The sequence below is a fragment of the Microcebus murinus genome, chromosome 7 (genome assembly GCF_040939455.1).
Source record: "Microcebus murinus isolate Inina chromosome 7, M.murinus_Inina_mat1.0, whole genome shotgun sequence".
Lineage (NCBI taxonomy): Eukaryota > Metazoa > Chordata > Mammalia > Primates > Cheirogaleidae > Microcebus > Microcebus murinus.
The window spans coordinates 24288770-24303627 of record NC_134110.1 but is presented as its reverse complement, the minus strand read 5'-3'; the positions used below and the strand labels follow the sequence as shown (position 1 = coordinate 24303627).

At 47.7% G+C, this 14858-nt stretch overlaps 1 protein-coding gene across 1 annotated transcript in view; it reads left to right on the top strand.

Moving 5' to 3' along the window:
* The window catches only part of CYFIP1 (cytoplasmic FMR1 interacting protein 1), a 94993-nt gene extending 80485 nt beyond the window's left edge, over positions 1-14508 (top strand). The window contains 7 exon segments of the mRNA XM_020289139.2: positions 1465-1555; positions 3289-3419; positions 8724-8796; positions 9318-9412; positions 10532-10770; positions 11249-11396; positions 13762-14508. Of these exon segments, the coding sequence (XP_020144728.1) occupies positions 1465-1555; positions 3289-3419; positions 8724-8796; positions 9318-9412; positions 10532-10770; positions 11249-11396; positions 13762-13926 (942 nt within the window). The 3' untranslated portion in view covers positions 13927-14508.
* Positions 14509-14858: the final 350 nt, after the last annotated feature.

The window sequence follows — 14858 nt, the reverse complement described above, 5'->3', positions numbered from 1 at the left end:
GTGAACTACTAGATTTCGTAAAACACAGATTTCAGAGAAATGTTTGTGTTGGGGGACCTAGAGGAGAAAGTGTTGGCCACGAGGAGCTACAAGTGTGCGGAGACTCCAGGGTGTCTGTGGGGGCAGGGCCGCAGGAGGGCCCGCGCGAGGCGATGGTCCGCCAGCACCTCCCACGCCGCCTCCCGGCACAGGCTCCTGGCACGTGGAAATGGGCGCAGCGGTTAATTCCCCTGTGTGAGGCGGGTGGCATTAGGAACGTGAGCAAAGGATTCAGATGCACACGTGTCTGACTCTAGACTGAGACCAGGATTGTGTCAGTGCCACCATTGGCCTAGAGGCCTCAGAGTCATCAAGTCTTTTCGGAGGGAAAGACAGGGAGAGTGATGTCACTTGTAGGCTATAAGGGATTCAGTTTGCTGTGTGTAATTTCTGTCATTCACTGAGAAGAACTTTTAAAAATCTTTGATCTTTTTTATTTTAGTAATCTTGCTGTAACTGAGCCCATTTCTTTAGGCTTCTTTATTGCCAAGTACAGATTTTTTAGAGTTTCCCATCTTTTACACACTAGCCAAGAGAAAGCCTGAAGCTGAATTTATGGCCACTGGCTCCAGCAGTCGGTCAGGAGATGATATGGTCCTGACCCTAATGCAAAGCAGAGGCTGATGGAATTCTGAGACACTAGCAAAATCCATGGCCATATATATAGGTCAGGATTAAAAATTAATTGGAGCCGAGGTGGGAGGATCACTCAAAGTCAAGAGTTCGAAACCAGCCTGAGCAAGAGCGAGACCCCGTCTCTACTATAAATAGAAAGAAATTATGTGGCCAACTAAAAATGTATATAGAAAAAAATTATCCAGGCATGGTGGCACATGCCTATAGTCCCAGCTACTCGGGAGGCTGAGGCAGAAGGATTGCTTGAGCCCAGGAGTTTGAGGTTGCAGTGAGCTAGGCTGATGCCATGGCACTCTAGCCCAGGCAACAGAGTGAGACTCTGTCTCAAAAAAATAAAAATAAAAATTAATTGGAATATAGAAGGGCTTGGTCATTTGGCACAGCCACGACCCAGGACCCCCAGGTGGGGACTATGCCACGACACACGTGATAACCTGGAAGGTGTGGGGTTACCAGCTTTACCACAGAGGAGCATGCTGGGCAGTCAGCCCATCAGAGGAGCAGAGGCCGTCCTGTGAGAACCGCGGTGCTGCGAGGTTGATGATGCATCCCATAGGGAACATGTGGCACTTGAGCTCTCCCACCCGTCACTCCCCAGGGTCACTTGCCCCTGAAAAGCGGAGTCGTGGCTTAGAACGTGAATTTAGTCATGTAAAGACACCTGGTGAAGGCTGCTCTCTCTTTCCACGCCCAGCCCAAGTGATTCTGCAGCCCTGGTCACTCTACTGACCAGCCACAGCCTCCCGGAGAGTGGAGGCCAGTGGCTGACGCAGCCTGTCTCTCCCGCAGCTGCAAGGCACCATCCTGCAGTACGTGAAGACACTGATGGAGGTGATGCCCAAGATCTGTCGCCTGCCCCGGCACGAGTATGGCTCTCCTGGTAAGTGCAGGCGCCGGGCTGGGCATGAGCGTGCTCCTCTTCGTGTGCAGAGCTTGTGGTCGTGTCCCTGGAGAGGAGGGAAAGCCCAGCCCTTAGACCACAGTAAAGGCAATCAGGTCCAAGATTATTGAAAAGGATTAGGTTTACCTTTCTCATGTGGCAGGAGTGAGGATGCCCAGACAGAGCCCAATTGCTTATGGTAGAACAAATCTTATAGCCAGGAAGCAGGTGTGTTGTGACCATTTGCAGGTGAGGAAGCTGAGGGCCCCATGAGGCCAGCCAGGGACGGTCAGGTAGTGAGAGGGGACAGGGCTCTGGGCACTGCCCTCCCCCAGCTCTCCTGCAGAATAGTTGCCCCCCAGGCCAGTGTGGAGAGCTCCACTGCCATGTCCTGCTGGGCTTACAGGGGACCGAGCCTCAGAGAAGGCCCTGCAGGGTCCTTCTCCCCTCCCCCCCAGACAGTCCCATCTGTCTCTCCGTCTGGCAGACTTGCCCTCTGGCTCAGGCCTGTCCTGGTAACAGGCCGTGGGGCCTTCAGGCGGATGTGCTGTTCAGGGGCGAGGCTTGTGTGGCTTTCTCTCTGGTTTGGGGCTATCCAAATAGATCGCTTTAATGATCTCAAAAGGTATTACTTCATGATGAAATTGGACTACAGGAACCTTTGTCACTAACAAAACCACCTTTTGTCTCTTATCTGGTGATATTTTCTTGAAAGCCGAACAGTTGCACATTGGCTTTGTCTTATTAAGTGACTTGATCCCACACACGGCTGAGCGATGACGGGCGTTGGCATGGCCGAGCTCCCAGACACTGCCCGCACTGTGGCTGGTGTTTGAGGAGATGGTGACGGCCCCCCTTGGCTGCTGTGAAGGGAAATAATCATCAGTGTGGCCCTTGCTTAGGAGAATCCAGTTTTAATTTATTGTCAGAAAGTAGATGAGAAATGTTGGGATAATATAACTAATGCTCATGTCCTGACTAGAGATAGTAATTTTTAGGCCAAATTCAGTGTGGGAAAAGCCAGGTGGCTGCTATCGGCTCCCCTTCTGCCTGCTTGTTGGGGGTTGGCTGGGGTGCAGGTCTGAGCTCATGCCATGGTGACAACGAGGTGGGGGAACTGGGTGTGGCTATGGCGAGGAAGGGGCTGTCTCGGTGGCCCTGCGGGCATGTCTTGTTGGAATGAGGGATTGCAGTCTGTGGCATCTCCAGCTTCATTCTTCTCAGGGTAGCTTCAGCTCTCCTAGGTCTTCTGCGTGACCACACTCTGGAGTCAGCCTGGCAGTTTTTGACAGGTTAGCATTAAATCTACAGATCAGGACAGGGAAGATCGGCTCTCTGGGGTTTGTGCCTTGTGCCTGTCCGTGCCTCGTGGCCTGACTGGGACATAGATGCGACGCCCATGTTGCTCTGGAGCGCAGGGAGGGAGTGTGCAGGCTTCCCCATTGGGTGTGGCAGTAGCCGTAGGTTTGCAGATGCCCTGTGTCAGATTAGATGCTTTCCTTTCTGTGCTGTGAAAAGATACTGAATTTTATCAAATAACTTGTCTGGCTCCACTGAGGAGGAGGATGTGGTCTCTCCCCCTTGTTCTTGTGACATGGGGACATTCCTGTCATCATAGCCTAAGATACAGGGCTGCCTGGGGAAGAGGTGTGGGAGCCGAGGCCCAGGACTGCGTGGCCTGGGGACGTCCGTGGGACCTCCCCCAACCCAGCCACTTGTTTCTGCCACCACAGGCATCCTGGAGTTCTTCCACCACCAGCTGAAGGACATCGTGGAGTATGCGGAGCTGAAGACCGTGTGCTTCCAGAACCTGCGGGAGGTGGGGAATGCTGTCCTCTTCTGCCTGCTCATTGAGCAGAGCCTGGTGAGTGCCAGCCCAGCCCACGCCAGAATGCTCCCTGCCAGCGACAGAGGAAGGTTTTTTAATTCGGAGTTCTTTTGAGAGGCAGTGTTGTAAAGCAGCAGTCCCCAACCTTTTTGACATCAGGGACTGGGACCAGTTTCGTGGAAGACAATTTTTCCACAGGCCAGGGTGGTGTGGGGGTGGCAAGTGACGGGGAGCAGCTGTAAATACAGACAAAGCTTCGCTCCCTTGCCTGCCACTCACCTCCTGCTGTGTGGGACCCCCTTCCTAAGTTTCATGGAAGACAATTTTTCCACCGACTGGGTCTGTTGGGGGGGGAGGGGAGGTGCTACAGAGCTCTGGGGACCAGGGGTTGGGCACCACAGTTGTAAGCACCATTCTTTTTTCATGACTATTGAGAGTTTAATATTTTATTTGTTCCCTACAATTGAAAGGCACAAATATAATGGAGTTTGTTGTTTCAAGAGTGTTTTCCTAGGTGAACATCGTGAAAGTGTTCTATGATCTGATATTTGTGACATCTGTGTTAACATAGCTGACACGCTCTGCATTGTGAGGCTGTTAAGCAACTGAAGTGTGGCTCCTTGTGACTGAGCAACTGATTTTTTTAATTTTACTAAATTTTTTTAACTGATTTAAATTTAAATGCTGCGTGTGTCCCGTGGGTGCCGTGGTGGACAGCACAAGTGGACAGTGTAACAGGCGGACACCTGGGAGCCCACCATCACTCAGGACACGGCACAGTGGACACACTGAATTGACTGATTGCCCCTCATGGTGTCATTTAGCCTATTCCTCCATCCCCTGCACATCCTGTCAGCTCATGGTTTGTAACCACCTGAATGGGAAACCCAGTGTGAAACGGAATCTCTTCTACCTTTCCCTCATGACCACTGAGGTGGCATCTCCGTGTCTTCATTGGCTCTTATTTTTCTGTCCAATGTCACATTTGGTTCTTTTCCCTGTTTTTCTGTAGCTCATTTATAGAAGTTTGTTTCGTGCCCTTTATGTGTTACATGTATTGCAGATACTTCTGCTTGTGGGTTCTCTTTTCACTGACAGTGGTGATTTTGAATGAAATGCTCTTAATTTGAATGTTGTCTTTGTTTTTTATGATTAGCGTTTTTTGTATCTTTTTAAAGACATTTTTCCCTACCTGCAGGTCATGAGGTCATTCTCTTACATTCTCATCTAAGAGTTTAAGTTTTGCCTCTGCTTTAAAATCTATGATCCTCCTGGAAATGAGTTTTGTGTGTAAAGTGAGATACAGATAAAGCTTTTCTTTCCCCTTGTGGAGTAACTAGTTGTCCCTCATCCCCATGGCTAAAGGGTTCCTCCTTCCTCAGCTGACCAGGCTGTCACCTGCTGTCTGCAGCATCCTATGGGTGCACCGGTCTGTCTCCTGGGTTTCTGCCATATCCCACCAGTCCGAGCGTCTGTCTCGGGCACAGTAGCATGTTGTCTTACTCATTGCAGCCCTCTCATAATTCTTGATACCTGATAGGCACATCTCCTTGCCTTTCTCCTCTTCACGAGGATGTAGCCACTTCACGGATCTTTGTTCTGCACTGTGAGTTTTAGAAGCGGCTTGCCAGGTGTATTGAAGAGGAACGTTGGCTTGTCCATGGGAATTTCAGCGCTTCTCTAGACCTATCTGGGAGAACTTTGCCATATTGCTTCTTTTTTATTTTATTTATTTATTTAATTTATTTATTTTTTTGTGAGACAGAGTCTCGCTTTGTTGCCCAGGCTACAGTGAATGCTGTGGTGTCAGCCTAGCTCACAGCAACCTCAAACTCCTGGGCTCAAGCAATCCTATTGCCTCAGCCTCCCGAGTAGCTGGGACTACAGGCATGTGCCACCATGCCCAGCTAATTTTTTCTATATATATTAGTTGGCCAATTAATTTCTATTTCTAGTAGAGACGGGGGTCTCGCTCTTGCTCAGGCTGGTTTTGAACTCCTGATCTTGAGCAATCCGCCCACCTTGGCCTCCCAGAGTGCTAGGATTACAGGCGTGAGCCACCATGCCCAGCCTATGTTGCTTCTTAGAGCTGTCTCTTATCTCCAGGTCTCTGGGGACTTTGCGGAAGCTGGGTCGTGTTTTGGGAGGGCAGTGCTGGGCTCCCTGTATGCAGTTCAGTGTGTGGCAGTCAGACTGCCAGAGGCCTCTAGGGGGTGAGCCATGGGAACACTAGCATACATGGAAAAAGGATGTGTTGGCTCACATGTTAGGAGAGTCCAAGGTCAGGCATGTATACGTCTGAGAGCTGACAGCCTTCGTCCCACCTGGGTCCTTCAGCTCCCCTCTGTCCCTGCACGCCCAGGAGACTTTATCTGCAGCAGCCCAGACCCTCATGTTCGCAGCCACCCATGCACTCAGCAGGGACCCCAAGTGAGCAGCACCCCCACACCACCCTCCCCACAGTCAGAGCAATGGACATGAGACAGAGAACCCACCCGAGTCATGGGTCAGCAAGAGGCTCATGTCCAGGGCGGCCTCACTCTAAAGACACGTTCACCAAATAAATATGAATTTCTAAAAGCCAGATAAGCTAGGAAAAATTCCTTTAAATAATAATCTCTTATTTTGAATTTTAAATATTTAATATAGGAAGTTCCCTTCGTGGGCAGCTTTTTCAGAACACACAATGTGAAGTGTGATCTATCTCTAGTCTATATGTCTGTTATGCGCTGTAACAATACCTGCAACTGGGGGAGTTGCAAGGAGCGTGTGTGGCTCACGATTCTGCAGGCTGGGAAGCCCCTGATCAGGCACATCCATGAGGGTCACATGGAAAGGGCGGTGGGCTGTGCACAGAGCATAAACACGAGGGCAGCCTCATGCATGAGCACCTGCTGTGGGGGAACTAACCTCATCACCTCTCGAAGGCACCAGCTCCCAACACCACTATGTTGGCAATTAACCTTGCACTTGAGTTGGTGGGAACAAACCATGTCCACACTGCAGCATCCGTGTGTGCCAGGCCCGAAGGTGCTAGCCTCGGGTGGGGGCAGGGCAAGCCTTCCTGGGGCACAGCCTTGCAGAGCAGATTTGGGTAGAGGCAGGGAGCCCTGCGCTGCTCAGCTTGGCCTGAGAACCCCAGCATGAGGTAGGTGACACCCATGGTGGGGCAGCTACCCTAGGGCCCGTCCCTTGAGGCTGTGGTGGCTGGGACTGGCAGCAGGATTTGGTTTCATTTTAGAACAAAAGTTGCTGATCTTGTTTTGAATCTGTACATTGGGTAGATTTCATCTTCCAGCTTTCTGAAGGATTGTTTCATTCTGCTTTGTAAATCCTCCCTAAACCTAACCTGAAAATTCTGGTAATATAGTTCTTCAGTGTGTATGTCGTGTGTGTGTGTGTGTGTGTGTGTGTGTGTGTGTGTGTGTGTGTGTGTGTGTGTGTTTAATCAACTTTTTGTATTAGAATGGTTTTAGACTGCTCGTTTGTTTTGATGCTGGTTTTTATAGCTATTCTTACTTTTTCTGGTTTGCTTTGGGGGCAAAAGTTTCAGCTCAGTGATGGTGGCACCTGCATGGCCCACCACAGCCCACATCCCATCCTCCGTCCCTGGCCTGGCTGCCATGTGAGGGCTTCATCTAGCCAGGCCGGCTGCCCACAACTGGGCCCATCACCCCTCCCTGCTCTGCTTTTTCCACTTGGTGGAAGCATGTCCTGCAGACTCTGCATGTCCGATTATGAGGCCCATCCTTCCTGTAGCCACTCAGTGCTCCCCAACATCACCTGCTGCTGGCCATGTGCATGGTGTGCGGTCACTGTTTGATACCTCCCTCTCTCCCCCTGTCTTGGTTGTCTGCTTCTCTCCTGGATTGGAAGCCCCGAGGGAGCAGGCCTCCTGCAGTTAGCCCAAGTTGCCTCCTGGGATGCACGTCCCAGTGAAGAGCTCAGGGCCGCTGCTCAAGTGCTGGCCTTTGAGGTGGAAGGCGCGTGTGGGGTGTTCTGGTGGCATATGGTGCCTGACTGGCAGCTGGCACTAGGTTTTTAAGTGACAACAGGACATTGCTTGATGAGTATAGAAAAGTCTTCTCTTCTTTCTCTTAGTGTTTGGGGAGATCTGAGGAGGTAGCATCTTATTAGTGGTTATGTCTTGGCTTTCTGATAGCCATTTCCGTGTTCAACCATTGATTTCATTCCTATGGGATTCTGGGATTTCAGGATGAGTGGAATAGGAGGTGCTGAAAGCTCCTTGCCGTCCTCTGCCTGCCCTGCAGTGTGATTCTCCACAATCTGGAGAGGCCTTTCCTGAAGTCTGAGAGCTCTCACATCTGCAGGTGGACAGCTTGCTCTGTGTTGACTGTCTTCAGTCCATGGTGGGTGTTGGGGGGCTCTGCAACCTCTCTACACATGCATCATTCTGAAGAATGGACCTCGTGTAGGGTTATTACCTCTGCAGAGGAGTTGTGATGCAAGAGCAGGTTGAGGGTGCGCTTCTCAACATTCTGGGTTCTGTGGGCAGTGAGCCAATGCTGGGTTACCAGGATGATGTTTCCCATTCCTCTCGCCTCCCACGCTGTTTGCAGAAGATGTGCCTGTTCTGTGAGTGTGGTGGAGTCCTGTTATAACTATGGTTCTTAAGAGGCTGGTATCAAATTAGCAGGGAGGGGAAGGGGGTCTGCCTGCTGGTAAGTACTGGAAAATAGAGTTCAGTGCTGCTACTGACCTGTGTCTATATTTAAATTAATTAAAAGTAACTAAAATTGGCCGGGCGCGGTGGCTCGCGCCTGTAATCCTAGCACTCTGGAAGGCCGAGGTGGGCGGGTTGCTCGAGGTCAGGAGTTCGAAACAAGCCTGAGCAACAGCGAGACCCCCGTCTCTACTATAAATAGAAAGAAATTATTGGCCAAATAATATAGAAAAAATTAGCCGGGCATGGTGGCACATGCCTGTAGTCCCAGCTACTTGGGAGGCTGAGGCAAAAGGGTCGCTTGAGCCCAGGAGTTTGAGGTTGTTGTGAGCTAGGCTGACGCCAGGGCACTCACTCTAGCCTGGGAAACAAAGTGAGACTCTGTCTCAAAAAAAAAAAGTAACTAAAATTCAAAATGCAGTTCCTCAGGCACACTGGCCACATTCCAAGTACTTAATAGCCACATGTGGCTGGTGACTACTGTAGTAGATGGCACAGATATGGGACACTTTCATTATCCCAGCGTATTCTATTGATAGGCCACTTAAAGTCTATTTTACACTAAAAGGCAGAGATGAACCTTGTTCTCAGCACCAGGTTTCTCTGTCTTCGTGAGGTACACTTCCAATGTGACGTTCTCTCTCTTTTTCCTCTAGTCTTTAGAAGAAGTGTGTGACCTGTTGCACGCAGCTCCTTTCCAGAACATCTTGCCACGAGTCCATGTGAAAGGTGAGCCTGTCGCCCCCAACCAGGGTGTCCAGGCTGCCCTGTGCAGGTGTGGCCAGAGCCATAGGCCATGCACATCATGAGTTTGCTGCCTGTTCAGTCATAGCCAGGGGCACCTGGGAGAGTGCGTTGAACCTAGTAAAGTGAATTTTGAGGACCTGAAATATTTATGGCTGAGGTCATATGTTTAAATTTGCTTCAAAATAGCATGAGTAGAGGGAGTTGGGTATATATGAAATGAGAGTGGCCATGAGTTGATAAACTTTATAGTGGATGATGGGTATAGGGGTTCACTGTACTAATCTGCTTTTGATGACATTTGCAATTTTCAGTAAGTTTTTTGAAAAGTGAATATTGAGCAGAAAATCAGTCCTGACAGTTTGAATTAAAAGATCAGATGAGCCAGCCAGTTCTGTAAAAGAATTTCTAAAGACAATCTGTATACATAATGTTAACTTAAACTTTTGCAATTATTCTTTTATACAAACGAGCAGAATATAATAAAATACTTTTTTCTACTGCAGAGGGAGAGAGACTTGATGCCAAAATGAAAAGACTCGAATCAAAGTATGCCCCGCTGCATCTTGTTCCGCTGATTGAAAGGCTCGGGACCCCTCAGGTAAAGGCACTGTGACAGCTATGGCCCTGGCAAGCTGGGCGTCCGTTTAGCCAGGTTGGGATGTGGAAGGGAAGGCATCGGAGGTCCAGTAGGCTGCTCAGTCCCTTGGGCCTTAGTGTCATGGGGTGGGTGTGAAGTTTCAATGAGTTAAACGTGGATGTGGCCTCGCACATGACATGTAAGACACAAACAACGTCACTTGCTGTTGTCATTGTCCATCCCTTAACGAGGAAAGCTTTTTCACAGTTTTTATGAACAGCAGAAATAGGAGCAGGAGGCAGGTGTCAGGGTAGTGTTCTAGTTATCTACCAGCTCACACCGTGTCAGGGTTCTCAACTTTGGCACTGTTACCATTTTGGACCAGATAATTCTTTGTGGTGGGAGCTGTCCTATGCATTGTGGGATGTGTGCGTTGTGGGATGTTTAGCAGCATCACTGGCCTCTACCCACCAGATGCCAGTAGACCCACCCCAAGTTGTGACAGCAAAAAATGACTCTGAACATTGCCAAGTGTCTTCTGGAGGCACAATCACTCCAGTTAAGAATAACTGCATTCACGCCGCCCCCAGGGCCGAGCGCCATCCCCTGCCCAGGGCCCAGCTCTGAGCCATCACTTGGGGGCCTGGGGGCACGGCCTCGGACCACAGCAGGCCCTGGGGCTGTGGTCACTCTGCACCCCCATGTTAATAGCACGTAAATGCTTACATTTTAATGTCCGAGGGGGGAACTTGTCCACCAGTTTTGCAAAAAGGCAAACTCTGAGTTCCAGTTTGGGCGCAGGTGTTCAACCCTCCACATAAGCTGTTTTCCTTACAGTTTGGAACATAAGTGAATTTTGACTTTTGACGCAAATGCGTAGTGTGTGATGAATAAATTACTAAGTGAATTTAAAAAAAAAAAAAAAGAATAACTGCATTCAACTCCCTTGGACTGCAAGATATATTTAATCTTATAAGACATATAGGTAATTGCTGACACAATATTTTATTGATGCTTCTAAAATCTTCTGCAGATAAGATGGTTTTCCATTAAGACGTAACAGAATTGGGGTAGTGTGATGTCAGAGCATTCCTGCTTCCTACTGTGGTCCATAAATTCCACTGCTTGTCCTTTCTGTAGCAAATTGCCATCGCCAGAGAGGGGGACTTGCTGACAAAGGAACGTCTCTGCTGTGGCCTGTCTATGTTTGAAGTCATCTTGACACGGATTCGGACCTTCCTGGATGACCCCATCTGGCGTGGGCCTCTGCCCAGCAACGGGGTCATGCATGTGGACGAGTGTGTCGAGTTTCACAGACTGTGGAGTGCCATGCAGTTTGTGTACTGCATCCCTGTGGGGACGCACGAGTTCACAGTAGAGTGAGTGCTCAGTGGGACACTTGGGAGCAGGGTGGAGTTCATGTTATAGGGAGGAGCTGCTGGGGGGCAGGTCAGGAAGCAGAGGTAGGTTTTAGGCTAACACAGCAACTGTGCGGCTGGGGACGTGGACCAGAAACTTGCTCTGCTGCTTTAAGCCTCCTAAGTGGGGCTTCTTGATGCCAGGAGCTGACTCTAGGCTCTAGTATGCAGGAGTCTCTGAACCCAGTGCAAACCAGTTGTGCATTTTTCTAGGTGAGAGTTTCATAGTCATTCTTCACTGAGGGGCTATGATCTAAAAAAAGGTATTTACTGAAAATAAGGAACAGTCACCTGCTTCTCAGCACTCTCATGGCTGGAAGTTGTCCATGTGGGCAAAGACAACGCCAGGTGGCTTGGCCAGTGACGTGTGGAGACAGACTCAGGAAAGACTTTGCAATTTCTTGCTCACCTCATTCTATTTATTGCTTTTTGTTTCCAGGCAGTGTTTTGGCGATGGACTACACTGGGCTGGCTGTATGATCATTGTACTTCTTGGGCAACAAAGGCGTTTTGCTGTACTGGATTTCTGCTACCATCTACTTAAAGTTCAGAAACATGATGGCAAAGATGAGATTATTAAAAATGTGGTATGTGGAAAACATCTTCCACCAATTGCAGACCTTCTACAAAAGTGGGAATGTTTATTTATCCATTTATTTCTGGGAATGTTTTTTATCCTAGTACATAAGGTACCACCACCTGAAGCTTTCTTTTCATTCCCAGAATGAAATATCTAAATATACTCTACTAAATATACTCTAAATATAATTATTAAGAAAAGCGGTCTGGGCCGGGCGAGGTGGCTCACGCCTGTAATCCTAGCTCTCTGGGAGGCCGAGACGGGCGGATTGCTCAAGGTCAGGAGTTCGAAACCAGCCTGAGCAAGAGCGAGACCTCGTCTCTACTATAAATAGAAAGAAATTAATTGGCCAACTAATATATATAGAAAAAATTAGCCGGGCATGGTGGCGCATGCCTGTAGTCCCAGCTACTCTGGAGGCTGAGGCAGGAGGATCACTTGAGCCCAGGAGTTTGAGGTTGCTGTGAGGTAGGCTGACGCCACGGCACTCACTCTAGCCTGGGCAACAAAGCAAGACTCTGTCTCAAAAAAAAAAAAAAAAGAAAAAAAAAAGAAAAGCGGTCTGGCAGACAAAATACTAACTGTTCCATTTCCTAGGTACTTACATCTACTTTTTATCTCACCTTATAGAATATACGATCTGTGTTTTCTGAATATTGGCATACTATTCCAGTCTTCTGGCTCCCTACAAGTCAAAGTGTGCTTTTTTAGACTGCTTTTAAGATCTTTTGTCTTTATCATTTTATGGATTCCTTGTAGCTGAATTCTAGAAAATATTTAGCCATTATCTTTTCAAATATTTTAACCTGTCTTCCATTCTCTCCACTCTCTTTAGGACTTCAGTTACACACGTCAGACCTTCTTATACTGTTCTTCTTCATGTCCCTCACACTCTTGTATTAATTTTCTCTTGCTCCCATAACAAGTCACCACAGGCTTAGCGGTTTAAACACCATTTATTATCTCACAGTTCTCTAGGTCAGAAGTCTGGGCCCAGCATGGCCCAGCTGTGTCCTCCACTTACAGTCTCACAAAGCCCAAATCAACGTGTCAGTGGGGGTGTGTTCCCCCTGGAGCCCCTGGGGATGAATCTGCTTCCAGGCTCATTCAGGTAGTTGGTTGAATTCAATTTCTTGAAGTGGTAGGATTTAGGTCCCCATCCCCTCTCATGCTTTACATGTGGCCACTCCAGCAACAGCAGCTCAAGCAGTCTCCACTTCTAATCTTCCGATGTTCACTTCTGCCACATGTCTTCTGCCTCCAGCTAGAGAATGTTCTCTGTGCATGTGATTAGATTGGGCCCAGGGTACACTCTATACCTTAAAGTCCCTAACCTCAGCCTCACCTGCAGGGCCCCTTTGCCACGTAAGGCAGCACACTCACAGGTTCCAGGGTCGGGAGTAGATGTCTGAAGGGCTGTTCTGCCTTGCACGCCCCCACATCCTTGGCTCTCAGGATCTTGGCTGTATCCAGAGTGCTTTCTTCAGATGGCTCGGGTAATTCATTCACTTCAGCTGCGTCTGATCTGCTAGATTTTTACTTTCAAAAATTAGTTTATTTTTTTAAAGTTCATTTTGGTTAAATTGATAATTTTATCTTAACTGAATTTTTTCCATCTCTTATTTCTTTACACATTTCATGTAATTTATATTCGATATCTTTTAATTCTAGTATCTGAAGGCCTTGGGGATATCTGAAACATTTCCTTGTGTATTGGATTTTTTTATTTGGGAGCTCTTATTTGATCAAACTTAATTAGACTGCTTTCCTCCCAAGAGTTGCTGTTCTTCTCCAGGGGTTACCACCACCCTGGGTCACGCTAGCCTAATCAGAGGGTCCTGGCATCACAGTCCCCAGATGTAGCTCAGCTGTCTCCTCACCCGCTGCTGCTGTTAGCCTCTGCACCTGAGGAAGCCCCGGCTCGTGCTTTCCTGCCCGCACAAGCAGAGCCAGCAATGCTTTGAGTTTTCACTTTGCGTGTATTCCTTATCCAGGTCTGTTAATATTATCAAACTGGAAGTCTAAAACTTGTATTATATTAGTTTACTGGTCTTTCTCCACTCACCATATCATCATCTTTTCCCAGCTTTTAGCAGGCAGGTTTTTAATTGCTGACTGTTGAATGCATAGGCTTGTAAGTTGTTACAAATGAGTGAATCCACAGTTAGCAGCATGAAACCAACAAGAGAAATATGTTTAAATTCAAAATATATTCATTGTTCCAGTAGTTTGCATTAAAGAGATAGTATATTATATAGTCATTAACATTTGCTGTAGTTTTTCTGAGAAAATATGAAAATCCTGACATTTTGAACATGAAGAGTAACTGTACAAGTATTAAAGGTAAAACCTCTTGACTTTAATTGTCGTAGCCTTTGAAGAAGATGGTGGAGAGAATTCGCAAGTTCCAGATTCTCAATGATGAGATCATCACCATCCTGGACAAGTACCTGAAGTCAGGGGACGGGGAGAGCACGCCCGTGGAGCACGTGCGCTGCTTCCAGCCACCCATCCACCAGTCTCTAGCCAGCAGCTGAGGGCACCAGCCTGGGCTGAGGGCATTTGGTAACTCTAATGGCATGTCTTTCGTTCTGTAAAAAACTATTTAGTGATATTTTTAGGGACTATTTTTCAGTATCTCTGTACCTGTTAAAGGGGGTGCTTCTCAGTTTAAAAGCTTAATTTTATAAAATTGACTTATTTTTCTAGACTAAGATTGTATATGCTTTTGGTAACTAGGAAGTCTGAGAATACTGGCTGCTGGTTGCCAGTGTTCTTACAAAATTATTCTCAGTCTTTCTATGGAATGTTCTAGCAGCTGTCCTATAATGCTGCTGAGTGCATTCATTTATCCCTTTTTACAAAACTTAATACCAGCTAATGTATTAAAATTCTTTACCAATTACCATTAATGATTAACTATTTAGCTTTTGTTTAGGGATTTTTCTGATGGTCTTCTATGAACAATCTTTTATAAGTCATTGTTTCCTTCCCTTTTTGTGTCAGTGTTTCAGAAAATAGTGAACTTGATTTATCTGCTTCTACTAAATCCAGTTGTGACAAAATCTAATTTGTGAGGTATGACTTAAAGGTTATAGAAATAAAACTAATGAAATTTATTTGCGTTTTTTCCTTTACTACAACCCTGCGCAGCTTGGCTTGGGCAAGGTACCTTAATTATCTGAGCTCACGGGCTAGACCCAGGTCGGAGTCCAGGGCACCTCCAGGGTTACGAGGTAGGACAAGATTGTGACACCATTCAGCACACATGGTTAGCTTTATATTTAGGTTTCCACAGGTAAATGAGATGTAAAAAAGCAGTTGTGATGGCCACTCCAGTGCAGAAGAGCTCTAAGCGTCTCTATGTTACAAGCGTCCATGACTTGGAGAGGCTGGAAGCTTGGGAGGAGACTGACCTGGGACAGTGGATGATGCACAAAAGGGACACAGGAGAATTTGAGTCCCATCC